A 26,338-nucleotide genomic window follows, 5' to 3' on the forward strand; every position below is an offset into this window, starting at 1 on the left:
TTAGGTGTGACTGCAAAATAAAGCTTTCTATGATTCATTTTCATTTGTGTCCTTGATTAGATGTTGTGCCAGTCTGAATGTATTATGTCCCCCAAATGCCATTATCTTTGATGTAATCTTGTATGGGCAGACATTATCAGGGTTGATCAGATTGTAATTCTTTGAGTGTTTCTTTGGAATGCTCCCCACCCAGCTGTGGGTGATGACTCTGATTGGAAAATTTCCATGGAGGTGTTGCTCCACCCATCCAGGGTGGGTTTAAGTTGATCAGTGGAGCCATATAAATGAGCTGACATAACAGAAGGAACTCAGTGCAGCTGTGAGTTTTGAAGAGGAGCAAGCTGGCTAGAGAGGAATGTCCTGGGAGAAAGCCACTATGAAACCAGAACTTTGGAGCAGACGCCAGCCACGTGCCTTCCCAGCTAACAGAAGTTTTCCAGATGCCATTGGCCATCCTCCAGTGAAGGTACCTGATTGCTGATGTGTTATCTTGGACACTTTATGGCCTTAAGACTGTAACTGTGTAGCCAAATAAACCCCTTTTATAAAAGCCAATCCATCTCTGGTGTTTTGCATTCCGCAGCATTAGCAAACTAGAACAGATTTTGGTACCAGAGAAGTGGGGTGCTTTTGCTGCTGAGTCTGCAAATACCAAACATATTGGAACAGCTTTTCAAATGGATAATGGGAAGATTCTGGAAGAATTGTAAGGAGCTTGATAGAAAAAGCCAAAACTGTTTTAAAGAGACTGTTTATGGAAATATGGACTCTAAAGATACTTCTGATGAGGACTTGAGCAGAAATGATGAATGTGTTGTGGCAAACTGGAAGAAAGGCAATCCTTGTTTTAAAGTGGCAGAGAATTTGGCAAAATTGAGTCCTGGTGTCAGACGGAAGGAAGAATCTGGAAGCAACAACCTGGAATACTTAGCTGAGGCTATCTCCAGACTACATGTGGAGGATGTAGCCTGGCTTCTTCTTGCGGCTTATAGTAAAATGCGAGCAGAGAGAGATAAACTTAGAACTGAGCTCTTGGGTTCAAAGAAACCAGAAGCTGATGGCTTGGAAAATTATGAGCTTCCAGGGGGTGGAATCCCAGAAGCTACAGCACAACGTGAGGATGTAACCAAACATGGAACCCAGCCACCATTTCAATATAAGCCAAGATGGGAGATGGAATTATCCAGAAAGGATTTGTGGAAAGTCCTATTGTCTGATAGCTTTGACCTCTGCATGCTTCATGCGAAGCCAACAGAATTTTTGCGAGATCTTTACGGACAGAGCCATTGCCAATCTGGCCTGGAGAAGACAGACAAGGAACAAACTGAAGGAAAATTTTCTTCAAAGACAGAGCCATGGAGGTTGAGGTCTGGAGTCAGGAGGTCTCGGGCTGGGAGAGCGGAGCAGCCCACATGCATGGAAAGGGTGAGTTTGCCCCAGAGGTCGAGGGTGGGCCTTCCACCTTGATGCTCTGGAAGAGTTTTGCCACCCGAGGTCCCAAAGAGGGTGGAGCACATTCCCAGGGAATTGGGGAGAGCCTGGCTGCCACCCCACTGTTCTGAAGGGGTTGAGCGTATGCCCCGGAGATGGAAGGGAATCTGGGAGCTGCCCCGATGTTTGAGGAGGGTGGGGCCGAGAAAGTGGTCTCCCCAATGTGTGGATATGTTGGAGCACTCACCCAAGTGTTTGGGGAGGAAAGGGCTGCCACAAAGGCCCTTAGGAAGGGTTAGGCTCCCGCTCTCTCAAGCCCCAAGGATGCAACGTCGTTCTGTTAATGACTCTCAGACTTTGAAATCTAATGGAGTTTGTCCTGCAGGTTTTAGGAACTGTTTTGGTCCTGTTAACCCTGTTTTCCTTACTGTTTCTCCTTATGGCAATGGGAATGTTTACCCTATGAACGTCCCTCTTTTGTATATTGGAAGCATATTACTTGTTCTAAGTTCACAGATCCAAAGCTAAAGGAGAATTATGCCTTAGGACCTACCATGTCTGTAATTGATTTTGATGGGATCTTGTACTTAACTTTTGTTACTGAAATGATATAAGTTTCTGTGATATTGTTGTGGGATGAAATGTATTTTGTATATGGAAAGAGAATGTCATTTTGGGGTCCAGGGGGTGGAATGTTCCAGTTTGAATGTATTATGTCCCCCAAACGCCATTATCTTTGATGTAATCTTGTATGGGCAGAAGTCATCAGGGTTGATCAGATTGTAATTCTTTGAGTGCTTCTATGGAATGCACCCCACCCAGCTGTTGGTGATGACGCTGACTGGATAATTTCCATGGAGGTGTTGCTCCACCCATCCAGGGTGGGTTTAAGTTGATCAGTGGAGCCATATAAATGAGCTGACATAACAGAAGGAACTCAGTGCAGCTGTGAGTGACGTTTTGAAGAGGAGCAAGCTGGCTAGAGAGGAATGTCCTGGGAGAAAGCCATTTTGAAACCAGAACTTTGGAGCTGACGCCAGCCACATGCCTTCCCAGCTAACAGAGGGCTTCCGGACACCATTGACCATCCTCCAGTGAAGGTACCTGATTACTGATGTGTTATCTTGGACACTTTATGGCCTTAAGACTGTAACTGTGTAGCCAAATAAACCCCCTTTTTATAAAAGCCAATCCATCTCTGGTGTTTTGCATTCCGCAGCATTAGCAAACTAGAACAGATGTTTAAGATTTTACTGTTCCTATTCAACTTCTAATATCTGCCTTCCCCATTTCCAAGTGATAAAACTTTAAACTAAAAGGAAAATAAGAAAGTAAAAGAGGGGAAGATGTCAGCATCGAATATTAGTTCATCAGTAAACAAATAGGAAGAAGGGACTTGAAAGGGATTGAAGGAGGCTGTTTAAAATCTAGCTGCTCCTACTCTACATCTTTCCTGTTTTCTTGTATTTAAAAGATTACAAATGATCACCTAACTTCTTCTCATAAATGTTCTGATGATTAAAACCCCACATTATCAGGATGCCCTTCCTCAGATGTGGTTGTTTGTTTAATCCCTTAGTCAACAAATGCTTCCTGGGCATCAGCTTGGCGCAGCTCCGACCAACGCCCCTGCCGCCCTCCCGGCTCACTTTCCACGGGGGAGATGCTCCTTTTAAAATCTCTCCTGCTCCACTCTAAACTCACGTAATCAGATGCTGTCCTTACAGTAGAAATAAATGAAAGTCTTTCAATTACCCAAGGTTCATTTCTTCAAGAAAAATAGTTCCATTTCCTCAAATACATATAGGAAATACATTACCAATTCTTTCAATTTTCCAGCTTCTGATGAACATCAATTTCACATAATGAGAGAAAGAATACAGATCATATCTTGTGCTGTGGTTACTGACCTTGCCACACTACCAAGGATGATGCTTTGCATTTGTCTGAAGCAAAAGACAAAAATGTCTTGTCTTTTCTTTTCTCACTGTTCTTTTTGCTATTCTATTCTAAATACAAGAGAATCTAACAGATGTGCTTAAGGAACTAACCAAAATTTGTCAATACCATTGTATTAGCTTGGAATCAATAGATCAAAAAGCATTTGTGATTCCCTCTTCTGTGAAAACCACTGGAATATGAGGATCCCTCTCTCCCTCTTTGCAAACAGACTGCTGTAACTGCGGTCAGCGTTTCTAGATAGAAGTGAGTTTTAGGCAAATCTCTGCCTCCTTATTATAAAATACTGGTTCAATACCAAGTAAACCACATGCTCCTTTAGATCATCAAATACCTTTAACAGTATTTTTGGCAACACTAATGATGGTGGGAACTGGGGAATGATGGCGTATCCATTGTGAAGTCCTAGAGTATAAAAACTCTCTGGAGAAAAGGCAGCTGAAATCCTAATGTTCTGACTCTGACATGTGCCAATCACATTTCAAACAGTTTTCCTCATTAACAGCTTTGTTTTGCTGAGTGTGTTTTTGCACAGCGAACGTGAAGAGAGCCCAGGGCAGCAGGCGTGGGGAAGTGGGGTGCCCGTCCTGCCTCAGCCAGCGAGGGGCAGGCTGCCCTGGAGCCCTGGGCGTCCAGCCTTTGACCAGTGCCAGTGAGGCCCAGGTGCTCAGGTCGGTGCTCTCAATAGCGGGAGAGAGGGTTTTCCTGCAGAGCAGGAGCACTGGTCACCATGGGGCTGGATGTCAGCTGAGAATTAAGACAGTCTTCATTCTGTCACTTCAGTAACAAAGAAATCACATTTCAGAATATAAAGAAGTCCAAATTTCATAAATGACAATGTGAGGACCCCATGCCATGCTATTAAAGCCAATGATATCACTGTGTCACTCCACTCCCTGGAGTGGGCAAATATGAAATCATGGCCCAAAAAGGAGCCACAAGCCTGGGAGAGGCACTGGGGCAGGAACAGTCAGATATCAAGGAAACGGAGCATGTCCACTCAGTCAGTGAGTGTGTGTTTGTGTATTCATTCCTGTTATTAAAGGATATTCACAACAAAGAATGATAATAATAAAGATTAATATGTTAAAAAGAATCTGAGAAAAGAAAACAGAATCAACTCTACATTTGAATCACTGGATCCAAGTAGCATCAGTTACCTAATTTCCTTAGTGCATTTAACAAATGTAATTATATGGCAGTAAAAGCTACCAGATCTCAAAGAAACTATTTTTCTGTAAGAGGAAGACAGAAGACCATTAATGGATATAATGCAAGAAGACACATTCCAAAATCTGTTCAATTAATTAACACCAGTGAGGACAATCTGGCATGTTACTGCAGCTGTTTATAGAAAATGGAACATTTTGCCTTTCTAACTGCTGATTTGTTCTAAAAAATAAATTCATTCTGTTTTATCAAAGCAAGGTGGCAAGCGGGAAGACAAATGCTAAGTAACGTTACTATTGTGGACTTTTATGAACAAAACCTCTGTGCTTTAGCAGTTAGAGAGCTGCAATGGTTTTTTTACCAGCACCATTATTCAAGGATGCAAGAAGGAAAGATTATGTTAAATGTAATCACAGTTCAAGGTTTCACTGATTCACCTTTTATCTGCCCATTAAGGGAATCTAGGATTTATCCCAGGATTGTCAAACTGAGAACACTGCCCCTTGGCCCTGGCAGAAAGCAGGTGCTGCAGTTAACAATCAATGAGGCCACCACCTTCCAACAGGAAACCCAGAGAGCCTGTGGGGCCTGGTGATGAGAGGTGCGCTGGGCTGAGCCCCTGGGAGAGCACAGCCTACTGCTCACTGCTGAATGGAGACTGCAGAGGGGCTGGGGGCCTGCCTTTGCCTTGCCACACTGCTGAGCTCTTATATCAGATCTTCCTATCTAGAGACGCTCAGCAGAGAAGCAATGGCCATCAGCAGTTTGGTTAGGATAGCAAGTCTATAATGTCCTCCCCACCCCTGGACTGTGACATGCACCGTAAGACACAGATGACATTGCTGGACTCTCACACTCTGCACCGCTGGGGCCCAGAGGCAAAGCAGTAGCCACACCCCATTTCTGATGCCAACAAATGCCCGATTTTCACAGGCTTACAATTGCAGGTGAAGTCTGAAGCCCACACCTGGAAATTACTACACAGCGTGTGCTTCCTAAACATCCCTGTCCTAATCTAGAAATAGATTAGCCTTTATAGACATCTAGATTGCTGGGCTTATAAAGTGCTACCAACATCTAAAATCATATATTCTTTGTGTGTGTGTGTGTGTGTGTGTGTGTATGTAAAAAGAGTTGCTGTTAATGATAAAATGTGACATGGCAGGAAAAAGGTTCTACTGATGGTTTTCATATTGTTGATCAAGGAAGCTGAGGAACTAGGTTCGAATTACATTCAAGAAACTGAGCTGGACAACTTAAAACATATTCTAACGTTTTAGTCTCATTTTACAAGTTCTAAAAATTGAGCAATAAAAGGCCTATTAATGCCATATTCTCATCATGACAATGGCCTGAAAGCTTGGAGTTAGGGATAAGCCAGGTAAGATGAATTATAAAGAGACTGTGGTCCTTGACAGCTTGAAATTTAATTCAATCATGATAAAAATTGACTAGCTAAGGATACACACACACACACACACACGTATATATATATATATATATATATATATATATATGTATGTATATATATATATATATATATATGTATGTATATATATATAAGCTTTTAATTTATTTGTAATCAAAATGGATTTTTAAACAGTTTGGCAGTGGTCCTTTTAGTCTTACATTTCTTAACATCATATTTTGTTGTTTTCTTCCCCACCGCACTCCTCACTGCCCTCACACCCACTCTTTTGAGCTAGATATTATATTGGGCCTATCTTCACTCTTTATATCATCACCAAACAAAGGAACACTACAAATTGAAACTTGCAGAATTCTACGTGACTTTCCTATAAATATGGCTCCCAGGTGCTCAAAGGGGGAAATCTGGGACTCCTAGAGATTATCCGGCCCTGTCCTCCCAGATTTATAGGTGGGGGAAACTCAGTCTCAGAGGGCAAAATGACTTGCTCGTCATCTCACAGCAACTGAGTAGCAGAGCAAGGACACAAAATTTCCCAGGTCTGAGTCCAGGGCTTTGTCAACCTCACCACTCTGTCTCCCAAATTGGGGATTTGTTTTTATTTTGCTAAAGTAAAATATCTACTCCTGGCACTGCATTTACAGAGTAAACCAACTTCTATGATTTCCAAAATGACCTATTTATTTGTCCTATAAGGAGTCCACAAATGCCAAAAGCTCTGTTTAAGAGAGGAAAATGTCTCAAAGAGGCTGAGGACTTGGACAGACATGTAAGGCCCTTACTATCCCAATGCCCCTGTGGAAACTGACGGCACCACCTGCAAAGTGGAAGGTGTCCTCCTGCCCTGAAGACTCCAGGCATTCACTGAATTAGTTTATCATCACCTTAGACACATCTATTGAATATCTGGCCAGGCACTTAGCTAGGAGCTGGGACTAGCAGAGAATACAACAATTAAGATCCCTCCTGCTAAGGACATTCGTTCTTTAGAGAAACAGAACGTAAACAAAGACACAAACAAATTAACCAGAAAAACATCAAGTAAAAGTGCCAATGTAGAGAATTCAGGGGGAAGGGTACTGTGATGGTTAGGTTCACGTGTCAACTTGGCCAGGTGATGGTGTCCAGGTGTCTGCTCAAGCAAGCACTGGCCTAACCATTACTGCAAGGAGGCTGGTTTATTAAATCATCAGTCAATTGGCTGCAGCTGTGACTGATTACATCAATGAAGGGCATGTCTTCCTCAATGAGAGAATTCAATCAGCTGGATTTAATCCAATCAGTTGAAGACTTTTAAGCAAGGCAGATAGAGGACTTTTGCTTCTTTGGCTAACCAGTGAAGCATTTCCTGAAGAGTTCATCGACGTTGCCAGTTCACTGCCTGCCCTAGAATTTGGACTCGTGCATACCCACAGTTGTGTGAGACACTTTTATAAAATCTTTTATCTACAGATATCTCTTGTTGGTTCTGTTTCCCTAGAGAACCCTAACTAATACAGCTAGTCTCAGAGGGGGGCCGCACTGTTCTTTAAATTAGGAGGCCAGAGAAAGTCCTCTGATGAAGTGACATTTAAACTGAGATCTGAAAAACAAGAAGGAGCCATTCATGCAAATATCTGGGAAAAGAACACTTGAGGCCGAGAAAATAGAAAATATAAAAGTCCCAAGGTAAGGTGAAGTGTGGCATGTCTGAGTATGGCTGAAACACAGGGACAATGGGGGAAGATGAAACAGCATGAAGTTGGAGGTTGACTGGACCCAGATCAGACAGAACTGGGCAAATCACTGAGAAGTTTGGGTTTAAAGTGTGATGGAAGCCACTGGAGGGTTATATGTAAAGGAATGATGTTGTCTGATCACAATTAAAATTTTACCCAAGTGATGGGGTCTAGCAAATGCTATATAGAGGAAATTATCCATGGCCCTGATTCCAGCAACTCACTAGTGCTGCTCAGCATTTCAGACAGTTATATCACTATAGTTGATGCTAGGGTTGGAGGACACTATGCCAAGGCCAACACCCACTGTTTTTATTCAGAAGCCCTTAAATACTTGTCCACAACACTAAAGGCTTTCTAACACTGAGAACTGACTGTCAGAGAGTCTAAGATTCTTCCAATGGCACTTAGGAGAGAGTGGAAACTCATTGCCCTACCATGGATAATATACTATAAGCAGCACATCAACATTTGATATTCTACAACTTAACCTGGGTATCAGCCAAGTTGATAAGTCCTGCTCCTGGCTGTGGCTCACACCTATTGTGGGACCTTCAGCAGCTTGACTTCTCTCTGGGTTTCAATTTCTTCACATATAAAATCTTTATTTATAAAATGAAAGTTCAGAGGTTCTTAACTTCTTGAAAATCTGAAGAAAGGTACAGACTTTCCAGAAAAGTACACATGTGCACATGCAATTATATTTTTCACTTTAGGGTATTCTAAGTGCCCCCTCTCAATGCTAAGGTCTGTTGACTGCATGCAGAAGTGGAAGAACACTTCACTCTCATCTTCCCTATCACGGAGGACATCAGTGGGTATCAGTACTATCAACTAATCTGCTTTAAAAAGGAAGAAGGAGATCCTGCCAACCAAGAGAACAGCATAAGACACTCCAGAGAATCTTTGAACAACTAGGGAAAACTAGCAAAGCCATCTTCCTGAGGACTCTGGAAAATAGTTAAAGGGTTGCAGTAACTGGGCAAAGACCAAATCAAGAAAACACAGCTTTAAAAAATGGTAGAAGTTTGTACCCTCCTGGCGCCTCCATCCCTGCCACCTCTGTGGCGTGGAGCCAACCTTCACTCCCACTGTGGGTCCTGGCCCTGCTCTGGAGGGAGGAGAGTAACCCCCACAACAAACTAGCATTGCTACAGGCCAATTTACAGAGTGGCAGCCTGAAAGACTAACCAGGAAACTCCTCTCTAGCTCACCCTCCCAGAACTTGCCTGCAGGCAGAGACAGCAGGCAGACAGTTAAAACAGTTTAAGAAACAATTAAGTCAAAGAGGTCTGGGGCAAAGGATTACCTGCTTTAAGTCATTTAATAGAGTAACCAGGAGGGGGAGATTTCATCAGGTGTAGAAGTTTACAGAATTCCTGTGAACAGGGGAATTCCTAAAGCCACAAGCAAGCACAAGCCCAAGATAAGATACAGGCTCAGGTAAGACAAAGAGGACCCTGTACTTCCCATTCACCTCCAAGCTGATCTTCTTGACAGGAGGACTAAACTCATCAGCCAGAGCAGAGACAATTTGCAAAGACTATGAAAGGTGTCTTTTGCATTGGTTTGTTTATTTTGTTAGCTCCTGACACTCAAGGAAATCTTTGTCATATTACTAGCTGGATACAAACATAAGGGACAGTTCAGAGACTAATTCCCAGAGTTAATACTTTAAAATATTAAAATGAACATTGTACAACAAAAGACAAAGAAACAGGAAATGACAGCTCATCCAAAGGAACAAGAAAAAAATCCAGAAACCATTAATGTAGAAGAACAGACTTCTCTATATGTCTGTCCTTGTGTCAGTGCCATGCTGTCTTAATTACTGTAACTTTGTGTAAGTTTCAAAATTGGGAACTATGAGTCCTCCAACTTTGTTCTTCCTTTTCAAGACGGTTTTGGCTATTTGGGGCCCTTATCCTTCCATACAAATCTGATGATCAGACTTTCCATTTCTGCTTATCTCTGCCTTTTGACTGGAGATTTCAATCCATTTACATTTAAAGTAAATACTGATAATGCAGGACTTTGTTCTGCCATTTTTCTATTTTGTCTTTGTGAGTCTTATATCTTTTTTGTCTCTCAATTTTTCTGGTAATGGTTACTTTCAATTTTATTTGACCTTTTTATAGTGTACTATTTTGAACATATTGAGGTTCTTTTTTTAATGTCTTTCCCCAATATATCCAAGTCTGTTCTTCTACATTAATGGTTTCTGGATTTTTTTCTTGTTCCTTTGGATGAGCTGTCATTTCCTGTTTCTTTGTCTTTTGTTGTACAATGTTCATTTTAATATTTTAAAGTATTAACTCTGGGAATTAGTCTCTGAACTGTCCCTTATGTTTGTATCCAGCTAGTAATATGACAAAGATTTCCTTGAGTGTCAGGAGCTAACAAAATAAACAAACCAATGCAAAAGACACCTTTCATAGTCTTTGCAAATTGTCTCTGCTCTGGCTGATGAGTTTAGCCCTCCTGTCAAGAAGATCAGCTTGGAGGTGAATGGGAAGTACAGGGTCCTCTTTGTCTTACCTGAGCCTGTATCTTATCTTGGGCTTGTGCTTGCTTGTGGCTTTAGGAATTCCCCTGTTCACAGGAATTCTGTAAACTTCTACTCCTGATGAAATCTCCCCCTCCTGGTTGCTCTATTAAATGACTTAAAGCAGGTAATCCTTTGCCCCAGACCTCTTCGACTTAATTGTTTCTTAAACTGTTTTAACTGTTTTAAAAGGGGAAATTTTAGGTTGTATATATGTTACTAGAACAAAATTAAAAAAAAAAACAAAAAACAGGACTGTACAACACAATGAATCCTATGGACTATAGTTAATAGTAAAATTATAATAATAGTGTTTCATCAATTATAACAAAGGTATCAAACTAATGCAAATAGAGCAGACATATAGAGCAATGGAATCAAACTGATAGTTTAAAAATAAATTCTTTCACATCTATGGCCAATTGATTTTTGACAAGAATGCCAAGTCCACTCAATGGAGAAGGAATGGTGTCTTCAACAAATGGTGCATGGAAAACTGGATATCTATATGCAAAAGAATGAAGGTGGACATCTACCCCATACCACAAACAAAAATTAATGCAAAATGAACTAAAGACCTAAATATAAGACCAAAACTATAAAACTCCCTGAAGAAAAATTAGGGAATTATATTTAGGTGATGGCTTCTTAGACTTTATACCAAAACCATGAGTAACAAAAGAAAAAATAGACAAATGGGCCCTCAATCAAAATTAAAAACTTTTGTGCCTCAAAGGACTTCATCATTACAGTAAAAAGGAAACCTAGAGAATGTGAGAAAATATTTAGAAAATACATATCCAATAAGGGTTTAATATCCAGAATGTGTAAAGAAACCCTATAACTCAACAACAAAAAGACAAACAACCCATTTAAAGAGTGAGCAAAAGACACAGATAGACTTTTCTCTAAAGAAGATATACAAATACCCTATAAACACATGAAAAGATCCTCAACCTCATTAGCCATGAGGAAAATGCAAATCAAAACTACAATGAAATACCATTTCACACCCACCAGAATGGCTACTACTAAAAAACTGAAAAAAACAAGTACAGGAGAGGATATACAGAAGTAGGAAAACTTATTTATTATTGGTGGGAATGTAAAATGATGCAGCTGATTTGGAAGACAGTGGTGGTTCCTCAGAAAGTTAAGTACAGAATTACCATATGACCCAGCTATGCCTCTCTTGGTATATACCCAAAAGACTTGAAAGCTGGGACTTGAACAGACTCTTGTACACCAATGTTCCTAGCAGCATTATTCACAATTACTAAAAGGGGGAACATTCCAAGTGTCCTTCAAAAGATGAATGGTTAAACAAAATGTGGTATTTACACCAATGGAATATTATTCAGCTTTAAAAAGGACTGAAGTTCTGATACATGCAACGACACAGAATAACTCTGAAGACATCATGTTGAATGAAATAAGCCATTAATATAAGGACAAATATTGTATCATCTCACTGATATGAAATAAGCAGAATAAGTAAACTCATAGAGCCAGAAACTAGAATGCAGGTTACCAGGGGCTGGGAAAGGGGTAGGAAACAGGGAGTTAATGCTTAATCTGTACAGAATTTCTCTTGAGGTGAAAGTTTTAGTAATGGAGAATGGTGATAGTAGCACAACACTGTGAATGTAATTAACATCACTGAACCGTACATATGGTGTTGGTTAAAAGGGGAAATTTTAGGTTGTATATATGTTACTAGAACAAAATTAAAAAAAAAAAAAAAAGGACTGTACAACACAATGAATCCTATGGACTATAGTTAATAGTAAAATTATAATAATAGTGTTGCATCAATTATAACAAAGGTATCACACTAATGCAAAGTGTTAATAATAGGGAAAACAATGATGTGAAGGAGGATATATGGGAATTCTGTATTTTCTTAGTGATTTTTCTGTAAGCCTATAACTTCTCTAAAAAAAAAAAAAGAAAATGAAGGGAAAGAGAGGAGAGACAAATCAGGAAATGAAAAAAAAAAAAGGAAAAGAAAACTAACATGATGTTATTTGTAAGCCAAAAGATGTGTGATCTGAAGAATTCTTTTAGCCATCCAACTAGCACCCTACAACTCAATCTTATCCTCAATTCCTGAACTAAAGATGACATATACAACTTTTGAGAACCGACACTTGTCAGCATATGAGAATATTTTAAAAATATATCTGATAACCTTTTTTTTCCTGTAAGACTCCACTTATTTAGGTTATTTCCCAAAGTGTGAGGCACATAACAGTATATGTGGAATGATTTTAAGTGTTGCATGAATATATAGTTTTACTATATATGTAATTTAATTTATATGTATCAAAGATTACAGCATTAAGATTTTAAAGAAAAGTTTAATATTCTCCAACAAATTACTAGTAAATTGAATTATGATTTCACAGATATTATTATGTAAGACAAAAGTAAATAAAAAAGTATTCAATTTAAAATGAATTTAGAAAATATTAAGTAAACAGGAGACCAGAAATGGCAAAAATCATGAAGATGGTATATGGGTGATCAAAGTCTGGGAAAAACTGGCAGTCTCTATTTAAGAATCCTTTTAGCTGATGTCAAAAATCTACTGGAAAACAGTAAAGAAGGCTTAGTTTGTAAGTTAGTTTATAATTCTTAGTTGACAATTCTCCCTTATATACTTTTTCCTACCCATAAAAGCTTTTTTCTCAGCGCCCTGTCTTTTGATATTTCCATACTGGAAACTCTACATCCTTAAATTGACTAGAGTAAGTAACCGTGAAATTTGATTTTGAAAATATCAAATGATTTTAAAAATGACCAATACCCTTCACTTAGATTTGAAAGTTATCAGCTGTCTTCTAGACTTACTTACATTTTTCAGGTGGTGTTATTGTAATTGTCTGAGCTGTAAACTCTTCATCAAAATATCTGGTATCTGTTTCAGATGTTACTTGAGGCTTAAAAGGAGGTAAAAGCTATAGGAAGAAAGAGAGTACAGTTAACAGATTTCAATGCAGGAAAATTCATACCTAGGATAAAATTAGAGAACAAATAATTAAATGAATACTGCAAAAGACTAGAATGCTGAGGCACTGCCTAAGGTAGATGTGGTATATAAGTTACCAGCCAACAATCTAAACATAGAACAGAGGGTACTTGGTTGCTCTGTATAAAATTTGAGTGTGTATGTGAAACTGAACAAAGGGGAACCAAAGAATAGGGCGGGAGGATGTTGAGAAATCTGTCCTGATATTTTTTCTCATAACATACATACATACGAAACCACATGGATATAGATGACTGTAACAAAACATGGGCTCTTTTGAGTGCAATGAAAGCACAAACTTACTGGCTTTTCTCCTTCTTCCTATTGCTTGACTGAACTGTTTATCAAAAACACAATTTGAGTAACAGCTATTTCTTATGTCACAGATAAAGTGTTGCCTTTGTACTTCACAAAGAACTAAACTGCTCTGCTTACTTGAGAGATGGACATTCAGACTGCTCCTGATTTGGAATAGTGATTCTTGGCAGCCCCTGAATTATATAAAAATGTTTTCTCCTTTGCTTTCATCAGATCCTCAAGTGTTCACTGACAATTGAATGGATAAACAAAATATAGTATATACATAAAATGGAATATTACCCAGCTGTAAAAAGGACTGAGGTTCTGATACATGCGACAACATGGATGAACCTTGAGGACATCACGCTGAGTGAAATAAGCTAGACATAAAAGGGCAATTATTATATGATTCCGCATATATGAATTATCTAGAATAAGCAAACTCATAGAGACAGAAACTAGATTACAGATTAACAGAGGTTGAGAGGTGAAGGGGAAGGGTAGTTAATTCTTAATGGGTATAAAGTTTCTGTTTGGGGTGATGAAACAGTTTTGGTAATAGATGGTGGTGATGTAGCACAATATTGCAAACGTAATTAATACCACTGAATGTACACTTAAAGATGGTTAAGATGACAAATTTTATTTTACACATATTACCACAATAAAATAAAAAAATGCACAATTGCCTTTAGATCAATGCATTTCCCCACTCTTACTGTCACTAAATTTATGTTAAATAATAAGGCAAAAATCTTTATACTTTAAACAGACTGAGTTTTTAAAAATTGTGGGATAAGCAGAATTAAAAGCACGTTTTTACAATAAGGGACCACATTTCAGTTTATGGCACATCTTACAAAACACTATTCATGGCTTTTCTTTTTATCACTCTTACTCTTCATCCTCAATACAGAAACATTCTAAAATGTCCAAAATTAGCAAGCACTCTTCTGGGGGATGGAACCAAATTCAGGTTCCACTTATCTGCTGGTAATAAGTACTAAAGTACAATGTGGCTCCTTTCTCAGTAACCTTTAATCCCCCCACCTGGAACAAGTTCTGCCAGTTTTAAAAGAAACCTGCTATTGTGCCAGAATATCTCTCTCTAGCTGTTCTGTTAGGATGACTTCACTTAAGCAAGCAGTTCATTCTACTGATGAAAATCTTCTCTCTTCCATTCAGAAACCAGTGCATTCTCTTCACCAGCACCATATTCATGCACACAAAAACACCAAAGGTGACACATACTGGAATATTTTTGGTTTTCTTTTTAGAAACCAGAGGGGTAATTGCCCCTACTTGGCAGGAAATTGAGACACTGAGATTCTGATTGTGATATTCCTTCTGACTCATCATTCTTTGATGTTCACAAAACAGATTATCCTTCCAATGAAAAATTAACCACTAGAAATGATTTTAGCAGAAATGGACTTCTATTATTGGGCATTTGGAGTAGATTTGCTTACCTCTGCCCCACCCCTACCATCTGCTTCTTTCTGATGTTAAAAATTTAAATCTGCCTTCAGTTTAGGGGATGCTGTAAAAATGGCAAATTTTATGAAAAAAAAAACATATATATATATATACAAACACAAAACTACAATAATCATCAGTTATGCTGTTCTTTTAGACAATGAGAAAGAGAATGGTTACCTTTAACGTTAAAAAATGGAAACATACCTTAAATCAGTTTTCAAAAGATTACAGGGGAACTTAAACTAGTCTCTGTTCAGATGTCATGCTGTTACAAAGTATTTACTTGACCTCTTAAATAAACAGTTACCCTCCCCACTACTTCCTATCTTTACACTGCTTTGTTTTTCGTCAAAAGGCTTTTCAACATCTAACACTCTCTCCTTCTTTTACATTATTGGAAGGCCTCAGTTATCCTTAGAGAGCAGTTGCTTATAAAAGTAAAAGGGCTCTCACTAATAAAACCCAAGGGGCCTTTTTGGAAGGCAGGGGAAAGCAGTAAAAAGACTTTGCTTCTATGGCAGAGTTATGGCACGTTTGTTTATTGCCATCACCTTTATACAACATCCCCCTCCTCAATAAAATCTTAAGTTCCATGAGGGGAAGGATTTTGTTTTTTTTTTTGTAAAACAGTGTTACTGAGGTAGAATTGACATACAATAAACTGTACATATTGAGTGTACAAATTGGTAACTTTTGCCCTATGTAAATATCTATGAAACTATCACTCCCAAATTTTCCCTGTGCTCCTGTGAAATTCCTCTACTCCTCCCATCCCCCCTGCCACAGGCAATGATTGAATGCTTTGTATCACAATATGAGTTTGTATTTTCTAGAATATTATATGAATAGAATTGTATAATATGCACTTTTTTTTTTTTGGTCTACTTATTTCATTCAGCATGATTGTTTTGACATTCATCCATGTCACTGTGTGTATCAATAATTCATTTATTTTATTTTTGAGTGATATTCCACTGAACAAATGTACCACAGTTTGTTTATTCATTCACATGCTGATGGACATTTAGGTTGCTTCCAGTTTGGAGCTATTACAAATAAAGTTGCCATGAATTTTCACAGCAAGTTTTAAATGTTACCAAATCACTCTACCATTTGCCCTCTTACTAAAAGTAAATTTTAAGTGTTTCTTTCCTGTGTAAACAAAGAAAAAAGAGAGAAAAAAATTTTCTTAAACTTGTTATCATAAAACACATTCACTTCTTTTGGTATCCGGAATGACAGCGTGGTATACCAACAGGGTACTCTTTGAAGGGCAGTGTACCCTGACCTTCCACGGTAACAAATCCCTTAACCACCAGATCTCTACATAGTTTCTTCTATTTTTAGTTCTAGAAGTTCTGGAAATGGAGAGCAGGGCTTTAAACTTGCAGTGAAAGCTGCCACAGACAGTGATTATGGTACCTTATAATTGCCGTAAACTCCAACACCCTGTGTTGGTATACATGGATGAAAATACCATCAACAGAGATATAGCAGTACAAATGGCTCAATGTCTAGATTTGCCACAGACAATACTCTGGTGCTATAATTTCCACCTCTCTGAAAGAACATCAGAGAGTAGCTAAGCTTAAGTGGGCATTCTCATTTATTTAAGCTCTATTTCTCCTGACAAAATTGGTTTTATGCTTTGTGAATATACACTTGCATATGTACTAGAAAAGCAGGAATACAGAAAGAAGATATATTTCTAACAAAACTAAGGGACTTATGAAATCCATTTAATCACATTAGCTGCTAAGCTTTACAGTAACAATCTTTCTTAAGACTGAAAACTCAACTATATTTCATTTTTGCAAAACCACACAACAGTAACTCTTCATAATGTTGAACCTATAAAGAAATGAACCAAGGGCCAAAGGTATATACAACACTAATATATTACTAAAGTTCAAAAATACTGGATGCCTCAAAATGTACACATTACCTATAATGAACAGTAAATATTTAATTAATATGTCTGCTTTCCTGGCTGTAATTTACAAGGGATTTTTAACACATGATATGGGTGGTGTGGACTGCTTTAAAAGTAATCCCAGACATTTGAACTTATGTTTTCCTTTCCTTGATAAATTTTCCTGTTTAAAGAGAACTTTGCAAGCACTCATTCTATTGCCTGAAGGTCTGTGGACAAGTGATACTATTCACGAACATTCACAGGTACATGACATTATTGGAAGGTCTCAGTTATTCTTAGAAAGGAGTTGCTTATAAAAGTAAAAGGGCTCTTGCGGTCGGGGTTACTGCTTCTAGGGGGAGTGGCGGCCGGTAGCCGAGCCCTCAGCTCTCGGGGCTGCTTAAAGGGTACCGGCGGCGGGGGCTCTTTCCCGGAGGCGAGGGCGAGGCGGAGGACGTGGCCAAGGTCCTCGGCGAGAGGCGTGCAAGGAGGGTGGCGATAAGGACAAAAACACTCTTCATCCAGTAGGGGTATGCGCCAAAGAGATTTATTCAGGGGTGATTACAGGTTATATAGGTTGGTAAGAGGGGCAGGGCTGGAAAGGAGGTGAAGTAGCCTAAAATGGCAATACTGAAGGAAGAGGGGCTAGGATTGGTTCTGAGAGGATTCAGGAGCCGTTGCAACGGGCGGGGGTTGTTTTGGCCACGGTGCATGCGCACTGGCGGTGGCAGGAGTGGCCTTGGCACAAGGGAGTATGTGGGTAAGATAAGGAAGTGGGGAAAGGGCAGTTGGGAGAAAGGCGGTTTCCTCTGGCAAGCCTCCCCTGCCAGTGGCATTTTGGGTGAGGAAAAGGGAGCTGCCTTGACCTCGCTCCTCAGGCTCGGGGGGGCTGCAGAGGGCACTCACGCCCGTACCTACTACCCTCCCCAGGGGGTGATATCAAGTCCCCTGGCCCAGGCCTGGTAAGTCGAGGCACAAGCTCAGCTACCCGCAATTCCCCTTTCTTTTCTAATTAGAGGAAGAGGCTTTACCGGAGAGGCCCGCTAAGGGTGAGGGAAGGGGGAGGTCAGGGAAGGGAAAAAGGGGTTGACGGTGGCTCAGCGAGGCTGGAGCTCAGTGTTGGTGTGGTGCCCGGGCGCTCGACAAGGGCTTCGCTGCAGCGGGCTGGGCGAAGGTGAGGGGTTTAAAGTTCAGGGGTTTAAAGTTCAGGGGTTTAAAGTTCAGGGGTTCAGAGAAGCTGGAACTCGAGGTGAGAGCGATGTTCAGGTGATTGGGAAGGGCCTCGCGGTCGGCGGGTTGACCGGTGGCGTTGAGGTCGCGGAGGGCTGGCTGTCATCTTGGAGTGGGGGGTGTCAGAGGTGGCGAGTCGCTGATACTGGATTTGCACGAACGAGGAAAAAATGGCATCCGTTTGTTTTCTTACAAGCTGGACAATTTTGCGTATGATGCAGGGTCCTAAGATGAGAGCTAGAATAATTATTAATAGGGGGCCAAGAAAAGGAAGGATGTATGGGAGGATGGGAGTGAAAAAACTGGACCGATAACTGGTGGCTTCACGATCTCTTTTACGCTTTTCCAGTCCCTCTCGGACCCTTTTCAGGCTGTCCTCGACAAGACCTGTGGAATTGGCATAAACACAGCACTCTTCTCCTAGGGCGGCGCAGAGGCCTCCTTCTTTGAGGAGGAGAAGGTCAAGACCTCGGCGGTTTTGGAGCACGACTTCAGAGAGGGAATTGACAGAATTTTTTAGATGGTAAATAGCGTTTTGTAGGTGGCGAATGTCCTCGTCAACAGCCGCCCTGAGGTGAGTTAGGGCGGAGCTTTGACTGGCTAGTGCAGCGATTCCGGTGCCAGCGCCGGCAAGACCTAGGAGGGAGGCAATTGTGAGGACGGTGATGGGCTTTCGCTTTTGCAGTGGGGCTGGAGCTGCAGTTCTTTCCAGACGGAGGAAGAAGTCTTCTTCGCTGTGGTATAAGACTCTAGGGATAAGGACAATTAGGAGGCAAGTTTCTTTATATTCGCTGATGATATTTGTGCTGAGACAGGGGGTAAGTCCTGTAGAGGAGCAGAGCCATTGGGAGGAGTTATGAGGAATGAGAAATTTTGCCGAGCTACTGGGAGATGAGTAGCTGGCACAGGCAGTGAGGTCGGGAGAGTTACTGGAGCGAGGGCGGACGCACTTTCCCGTATAGGAGACTGAATGAAAGGTCAGGGGGACGGCAGAGGTATTCCAACTGCATTCCGAGGGGCTGTCTTCTGTGCTTTCTGAAAAGGAGAGGTTGGAGGCAACGGGCTCGTACAGTGAGGAAGAGGTGGAGAGGCAGAGCCAGCAGGAGGAGGTAAAATTGGGGTTGGAGGAGTTCACTGAGGCAAAGGCGGCTTGGATGAGGCTGAGGAGGGGAGAGGAATAGCGAGAAGGGGGCAGAGGAAGCTGGGGTGGTGGGGTTTGAGATGTAGTTGAAGTACGTTTAGTTGGAACTAAGGTGCGGCTGGAGAGCTGTGGAAAAAGGGGGTTAATGACTTTATTGGGACCAATGTTAAAGGGCTTTTTTATAACAGTATCTTTTTTTGGTTGGTTTAAAGCCTCCTTTCTTATGATTATAAGGGTTCCCCGATCGAACCCCGATAGCCAAATTCGGAAGCCCCAAGTTTTACCTAGGAGCCAAGACGTATCGGCAGGGTTTTGTATGGTGAGCATTAATCTTTTAGGGCAAAGGTACCTGTTGAGATAGTGATAGCCTGAATTTTGGCAAGTATACGGGATTACTGCGAGGTTTAGAAATTTGTCAGGGACAGAAGGTTTCCAGCCAGTGGCTAATGTTTCACACCCCCAGTATGCACAGTAGTACTCGTTGGGGGAATTACAGTACGATTTTTCAGGATTTGAGGATGGGCACATGTAATATTGGGCCTGGGGATCACTTACCTTTTGAGCGCAGGTTTCTTCGACTCTGGAGACAAAGGTGGCGAAAGGCTTACTCGGTTCCTGGAAGAGCTTGGTAAATTTATTAGGCCGACAGGCAGAGCAATTGGCAAACGCGCGTAAGGCGATGCCTCTGAGGACAGTCCAGAAGGTGGCAGGGACATTAATATAAGCAGATGCACTTAGAAACGTTCCAGTGCCCAAATAGGCTTCGGGGGGATGATAGACTCCAATGGCTGCATCTTGCTCACTTTGCTTAGCTGCTTCTGCCTGGAAGTGAGCACGCCAGTCAACAAACTGACCGGGGTTAAAAATTGAACGGGCAAGCGAGGCCCAGTCTTGGGGGATGCAATAGTTCATGGCGAGATCCTGTAGTATTTGGGAAGCATATGGGCTACCTAACCCGTCCTCCTTGACGGCCCTGCGAAGCTGCTTGATAGTATCTAAGTCAATGGGATACCAGTCAAGCGGCCTCTGTGGGGTGGGGGCAAGGTTAAGAGGAAAGCAGCGAAAAGCACGAGAGAAAGGAGGACACGCTTGCAGAGGACTTGGCGCGGGAGTGGGGGTAGGGGGAGCGTTGCCCCAAGGGTTGCCTTGAGGTGCAGAAGGCAGCCAGGGGTTGTTAGTCGGCAGGGTGGAAGGAGCGGCGGCAGCTGCCGGTAGCGGCTCCGAAGGGGAGCTCGCCGGAGGGAGAGGCGGGAGTGGGAGGCCCCAAGCGTCGCAAGATGGCGGCGCGGTGGGCGTGGCTAAGACACAAGATGGTGGATCAGCCCCGCCCTGTGAAAGGGTGGGGCCCAAGGCATAAGATGGTGGACTAGCTCCGCCCTGTGGAAGGGCGGGGTAAAGCGTATGCGGTTTCTGGCCCAGCTTAGGGCTGATGTCATCGCCGGAGCATTTCCTCCCCTCGATGGAAGAAGAAGGAGGAAGTTCGCCATCTTGGCGTGGCGCAGTGTTATTTTGCTTTTTGGGAGTCACCTCGAGCGCGTTGTTAATCTGCTCGACTAAGGACTCCGTGTCCGAGTCATGATTTGAATTAGTATCGCTATCAGAATCTGTTGGCTGGGTTGATAGTGCCTCCTTGGATTTAACGGGGCCTCGATCAGGGGGGAGGGAGCCTTGAAGGCAGGAGCGGATGGTTATCAAGGTGGGGAGCAAGCCGGGAGGGAAACGCTTGCTCTCATGTTCAGACGATCATAAGTAACAGGGTCCCAAAGATGGCAAGTGGTGAGCCATGGGTTAAAGGGCAGCAGGAGATCCCAGTATATCTGCAGCTGCCGGACAGACACTTTACAACGATGCGTGTCTAGGAGACCCGCTAGAGCACGAACTTGAGGTGCCTGACATGTAGATATACGATTACCCATAGCTGAGGGGAGAGGAGGGGGAGTTGTTCCCGAGCCGGGCCGGCCGGCTGGCGGGGAGGAGAAGGAGTAGTAGTTTACTGAGCAGAGAGAATGAGATAAACTGTGGCTGCAAGGCCGAAGGAGACGGCGAGAGCAGAAAGCAGTGCCCTTTGGCAACGAGAGCAGTCAGGGGGGGCGGTTGCAAAGAGGCACACGGTGCCAAATGAGGAAATAAAGATACAAAGAACTACAGCAAAGTAATGGAGGGGAAGAGGGAGAGTGTTAGGAGGAACGGGGGTCATAGAAGTGCGCATACAAGAGGACGAAGAGAGCGTGGGGGAAGGGAGGAGTTCCTACTGGAGGAAGAGAGCGTGGGGGAAGGGAGGAGCGGCTTCGGAGCAAGGAACCTCACACGGCTCCGGAAGCGGCGAGGGAGAGGCGGCCCTTACCTTGCAGGCGAGGAAATGGGAAGCTGGAGGGGCGTCCGGGCGAGCGGGTGACCTGCCAAACTGTCGTGTGGAGACGTTCCTCACACGGGGCACCAGTTGCGGTCGGGGTTACTGCTTCTAGGGGGAGTGGCGGCCGGTAGCCGAGCCCTCAGCTCTCGGGGCTGCTTAAAGGGTACCGGCGGCGGGGGCTCTTTCCCGGAGGCGAGGGCGAGGCGGAGGACGTGGCCAAGGTCCTCGGCGAGAGGCGTGCAAGGAGGGCGGCGATAAGGACAAAAACACTCTTCATCCAGTAGGGGTATGCGCCAAAGAGATTTATTCAGGGGTGATTACAGGTTATATAGGTTGGTAAGAGGGGCAGGGCTGGAAAGGAGGTGAAGTAGCCTAAAATGGCAATACTGAAGGAAGAGGGGCTAGGATTGGTTCTGAGAGGATTCAGGAGCCGTTGCAACGGGCGGGGGTTGTTTTGGCCACGGTGCATGCGCACTGGCGGTGGCAGGAGTGGCCTTGGCACAAGGGAGTATGTGGGTAAGATAAGGAAGTGGGGAAAGGGCAGTTGGGAGAAAGGCGGTTTCCTCCGGCAAGCCTCCCCTGCCAGTGGCATTTTGGGTGAGGAAAAGGGAGCTGCCTTGACCTCGCTCCTCAGGCTCGGGGGGGCTGCAGAGGGCACTCACGCCCGTACCTACTACCCTCCCCAGGGGGTGATATCAAGTCCCCTGGCCCAGGCCTGGTAAGTCGAGGCACAAGCTCAGCTACCCGCAGGCTCTCATTAATAAAACCCAAGGGGCCTTTTTGGAAGGCAGAGGAAAGTTGTAAAAAGACTTTGCCTCTATGGTAGTTTGTATGGCAAATTGTGTGGATTACAAATCTCACCTCAGGATTTAACTGAGACCCTGGTAAAATAATCTGCTTTTTATCTCTCTTTCACCTAATGTCATAGGCACTGTCCTGCATTAGTAGTGTGGGAACAACTAATCACTATTTCTGATTAGAAATGCTCATGAACATGAGCAAAAGTCAAATGAGGCATAGATAATTCCTATTTATAAGCCAGTTTTATTATAAAAGGTGGTGTGATGGTTAGGTTCATGTGTCAACTTGGCCAGGTGATGGTACCCAGGTGTCTGGTCAAGCAAGCACTGGCCTAACCATTACTGCAAGGACATTTGTGGCTGGTTTATTAAATCATCAGTCAATTGGCTGCAGTTGTGACTGATTACATCAATGAAGGGCGTGTTTTCTGCAATGAGAGAATGCAATTAGCTGGATTTAACCCAATCAGTTGAAGACTTTTAAATGAGACAGACAGAGGACCTTCACTTCTTCCGCTGACCAGCAAAGCATTTTCTGAAGAGTTCATCAAAGTTGCCAGTTCATTGCCTGAGGAGTTCATCGAACATCTTCATTGGAATTGCCAGTCTGCTGCCTGCCCTACAGAATTTGGATTCGTGCATACTCAGAGTTGCATGATACACTTTTATAAATCTTGTATTTGTAGATATCTCTTGTCGATTCTGTTTCCCTAGAGAACCCTAACTAATACAGGTGGCATGGACACTATTTGAACAGACCAAAAAACAAAAAAACCAACAATGTAGGTAGCCTCCCAGACAATAAAATTAAGGTCTGCTAAACATGAAATACAGGGAAAAAATGCAATATTAATAATATTAAAGAGTCCAATCAATATTTATATGATTTCTATAGAGATGTTCATATCATATTTCAGTGAAGATGACTAAGAACCTACTTCCTTCTGCCCAAATCCTAGCAATGGCACCCTCTCACATCAAATCACTCCCTATAGATGACTAGTGATAAGGCTAGAGGTAAGATTTTGGTTAGAAGGAAAGTTAGGGGCTTTAGAATTGGGGAGGAAGAGATGAAGTTCGGTTTGAGGGAGAAGGACAGAAAGCAGTTTCTATGATAGTCAAGAAAACTACTGGATACGTGGCAGTGAGAAGAAACAAGGTCGTGAAACATGTGACAACATGGATGAACCCTGAAGACATAATGCTGAGTGAAATAAGCCAGGCAAAAAATGAGAGAGATTGTATGTTTCCACTAATGTGAACTCCGTGAAAAATATAAAACAAATATTTCATATTGTAGAATACAGGGGATCTAGCGATAGCAACTAGTGAAGGGGGAATGATAATCTAATAACAGGTAAGTTATGGAGGGTAATGTTAATGCCATGGGAATGCTCAGGAATGACTATGGTTTGTTAATTTTGTGGGGGTATGGTAGGAACATGTTGGAAACAATGTAGTTATTTTAGGTTATTTGTTTTTCTTATTCCTTTGTTTTGTTTTGTTGGAAGTGTTATTTTTATTGCTTGTTTTTTAATTTTGTGATAAAGTTAAAAAAAAACTACTGGAATAGAGAACTTAAATTTATTGGGCGCTACTATGTACAGGCATGTGCTAATTAAGTGATTGTTGGAAACTAACTGCAATTTCAGGATGGATCCAGAAGGAAGGGGTTAATTTTGGAAGGCTCTTGTTCTGGCAAGAAACAGCTGTATAGGCTTGTCTCCAAAAAAGGGTAAAAGAGAAGAGGTGGCAGAAGAGGTTCTAAATACACCACATACTTCATAAGTCAATTGTACACCAAAGGCTGCCCATGTAGGTATATATTGGACAGCTAAATAGCATAGTAAAATGCAAAGAAATGACAAGGAGCACTGCCTGATAATGTGGTAAATTCTCAATTAACCAGGGCTTTACCTGAAATACAGAACGGAGGAGTGGGTTTTTGACTTTCTCTTCTTTTCAAAGCATTTTAAATGAACTATAAAATATTTGCAATGAATAGAATCTTTTAGATCTAGGTCCAATCTTCTCATTTTAAAATGAAAAAAAAAAAAAAGAACAAAAAAACAAAAAACAAAAAACCTGAAGTCTCCAATGTTTCTACTAGTCAAAGACATCCTGAAGCATCATACTATGAATAAAATTTTGATTAATTTTAATTCAACCCTAAAGTACAGGCTCCACAACATACCTCTTAAAGCCTATATTAGATATCTTCTGAAATATTCCCATAGCACCTGGAACACATCACTGCTCCCAATGAAATGCAAATAGACTGCTCATTTATCTGTCTCCTTTACTAAGCCACCAGCAACTTGAGGACAGGGATCCTATCTTACTTATCTCTATATGCCCAACACATAGCATAATGTTCAATACAAAGTAGACAAGCTGTAAATGTTTGTTGACTAAATACTGGAAAATATTCATAGATGGTTCTTTGGTCCCTCAGCTATTGATGCCTACTCAACAAAGAAAGGTGAGGAAATGGGTGAAGAAAGTTGGCAATAAATGGTGGTAATGGTGGCAAAAAAATTGTAAATGCAATTAACACTGCTGAATTATATACTTAAAATGGTTAAATTTTTGGTTTTGTTAATCCCCTCAATGTTTGTTTTCTACGAATTTCATTCATTTTTGCCTTTGCATTTATTGTGTGCTTCTACTTAATTTTTTCAAATTTATGCTGTTGTGATTTCCCTCCCTGATTTTCTGAGTTTCAAGTTTAGCTAATTAATTTTTTTTTCTTTTTCTGTTTCTCTTTCTTTTTCCTCCCCAATACAAGTATTTGAGTATCTTTTGGCTGCATCTCACAAATTTTCACTGTCATTCAGTTCTAAATATTTTATAAATTCCATTGTAACCTACTTCTTTACCTATAAATTTTTTTAAAATGTATTTTAAAGCTTTCAAACATTTGGGGTATAGATAATACTTCTTTGTTAATTAGTCCTAATTTTATTGCCACATGATTAGAGACTATGGCCTGAGTTATATAGTGTGCCAGTTTGAATGTATTGTGTCCCCTAAATGCCATTATCTTTGTGGTCTTGTGTGGGGCAGACGTTTTTGGTGCTGGTTAGATTTGCTTGGAATGTGCCCCACTCAGCTGTGGGTAATGATCATTTTGATGAGATGTTCCCATGGAGGCATGGCCCCACCCTTTCGGGGTGGGCCTTGATCGGTGGAGCTACATAAATGAGCTGACTCAGGGGGAGGAAACTGAGTGCAGCTGGGAGTGATGTTTTGAAGAGGAGCAAGCTTGCTGGAGAGGAACGTCCCGGGAGAAAACCGTTTTGAGGCCACAGTTTTGGAGCAAACGCCAGCTGCCTTCCTAGCTAAGCAGAGGTTTAGCGGACGCCATTGGCCATCCTCCGGTGAAGGTACCCGATTGCTGAGGTGTTACCTTGGACACTTTGTGGCCTTAAGACTGTAACTGTGTAGTGAAATAAACCCCCGTTTTATAAAAGCCTATCCATCTCTGGTGTTTTGCATTCTGCAGCATTAGCAAACTAGAACAGATTTTGGTACCAGAGAATTGGGGTGCTTTTGCTGCTGAGTTTGCAAATACCAAACATGTTGGAACGGCTTTTTAAATGGATAAGGGGGAGTTTCTGGAAGAGTTGTGAGGAGCTTGATAGAAAAGGCCAAAACTGCTTTAAAGAGACTGTTTGTGGAAATATGGACTCTAAAGATACTTCTGATGAGGACTTGAGCAGAAATGATGAATGTGTTGTTGCAAACTGGAAGAAAGGTGATCCTTGTTTTAAAGTGGCACAGAATTTGGCAAAATTGAGTCCTGGTGTCAGATGGAAGGAAGAATCTGGAAGCAAC

At 41.8% G+C, this 26,338-nt stretch overlaps 1 protein-coding gene across 7 annotated transcripts in view; it reads right to left on the minus strand.

Annotated features, from left to right (window-relative positions):
• Window positions 1-26,338, minus strand: part of AKT3 (AKT serine/threonine kinase 3) — a 413,894-nt gene that overhangs the window by 3,994 nt on the left and 383,562 nt on the right. For all 7 annotated transcript variants that reach the window (XM_037822276.1, XM_037822269.1, XM_037822307.1 and 4 more), the window contains one exon: window positions 13,110-13,212. In XM_037822276.1, the coding sequence (XP_037678204.1) occupies window positions 13,110-13,212 (103 nt within the window). The remainder of the gene's footprint in view (window positions 1-13,109; window positions 13,213-26,338) is intronic.

This window comes from Choloepus didactylus, chromosome 2, assembly GCF_015220235.1.
Source record: "Choloepus didactylus isolate mChoDid1 chromosome 2, mChoDid1.pri, whole genome shotgun sequence".
Classification (NCBI taxonomy): domain Eukaryota; kingdom Metazoa; phylum Chordata; class Mammalia; order Pilosa; family Megalonychidae; genus Choloepus; species Choloepus didactylus.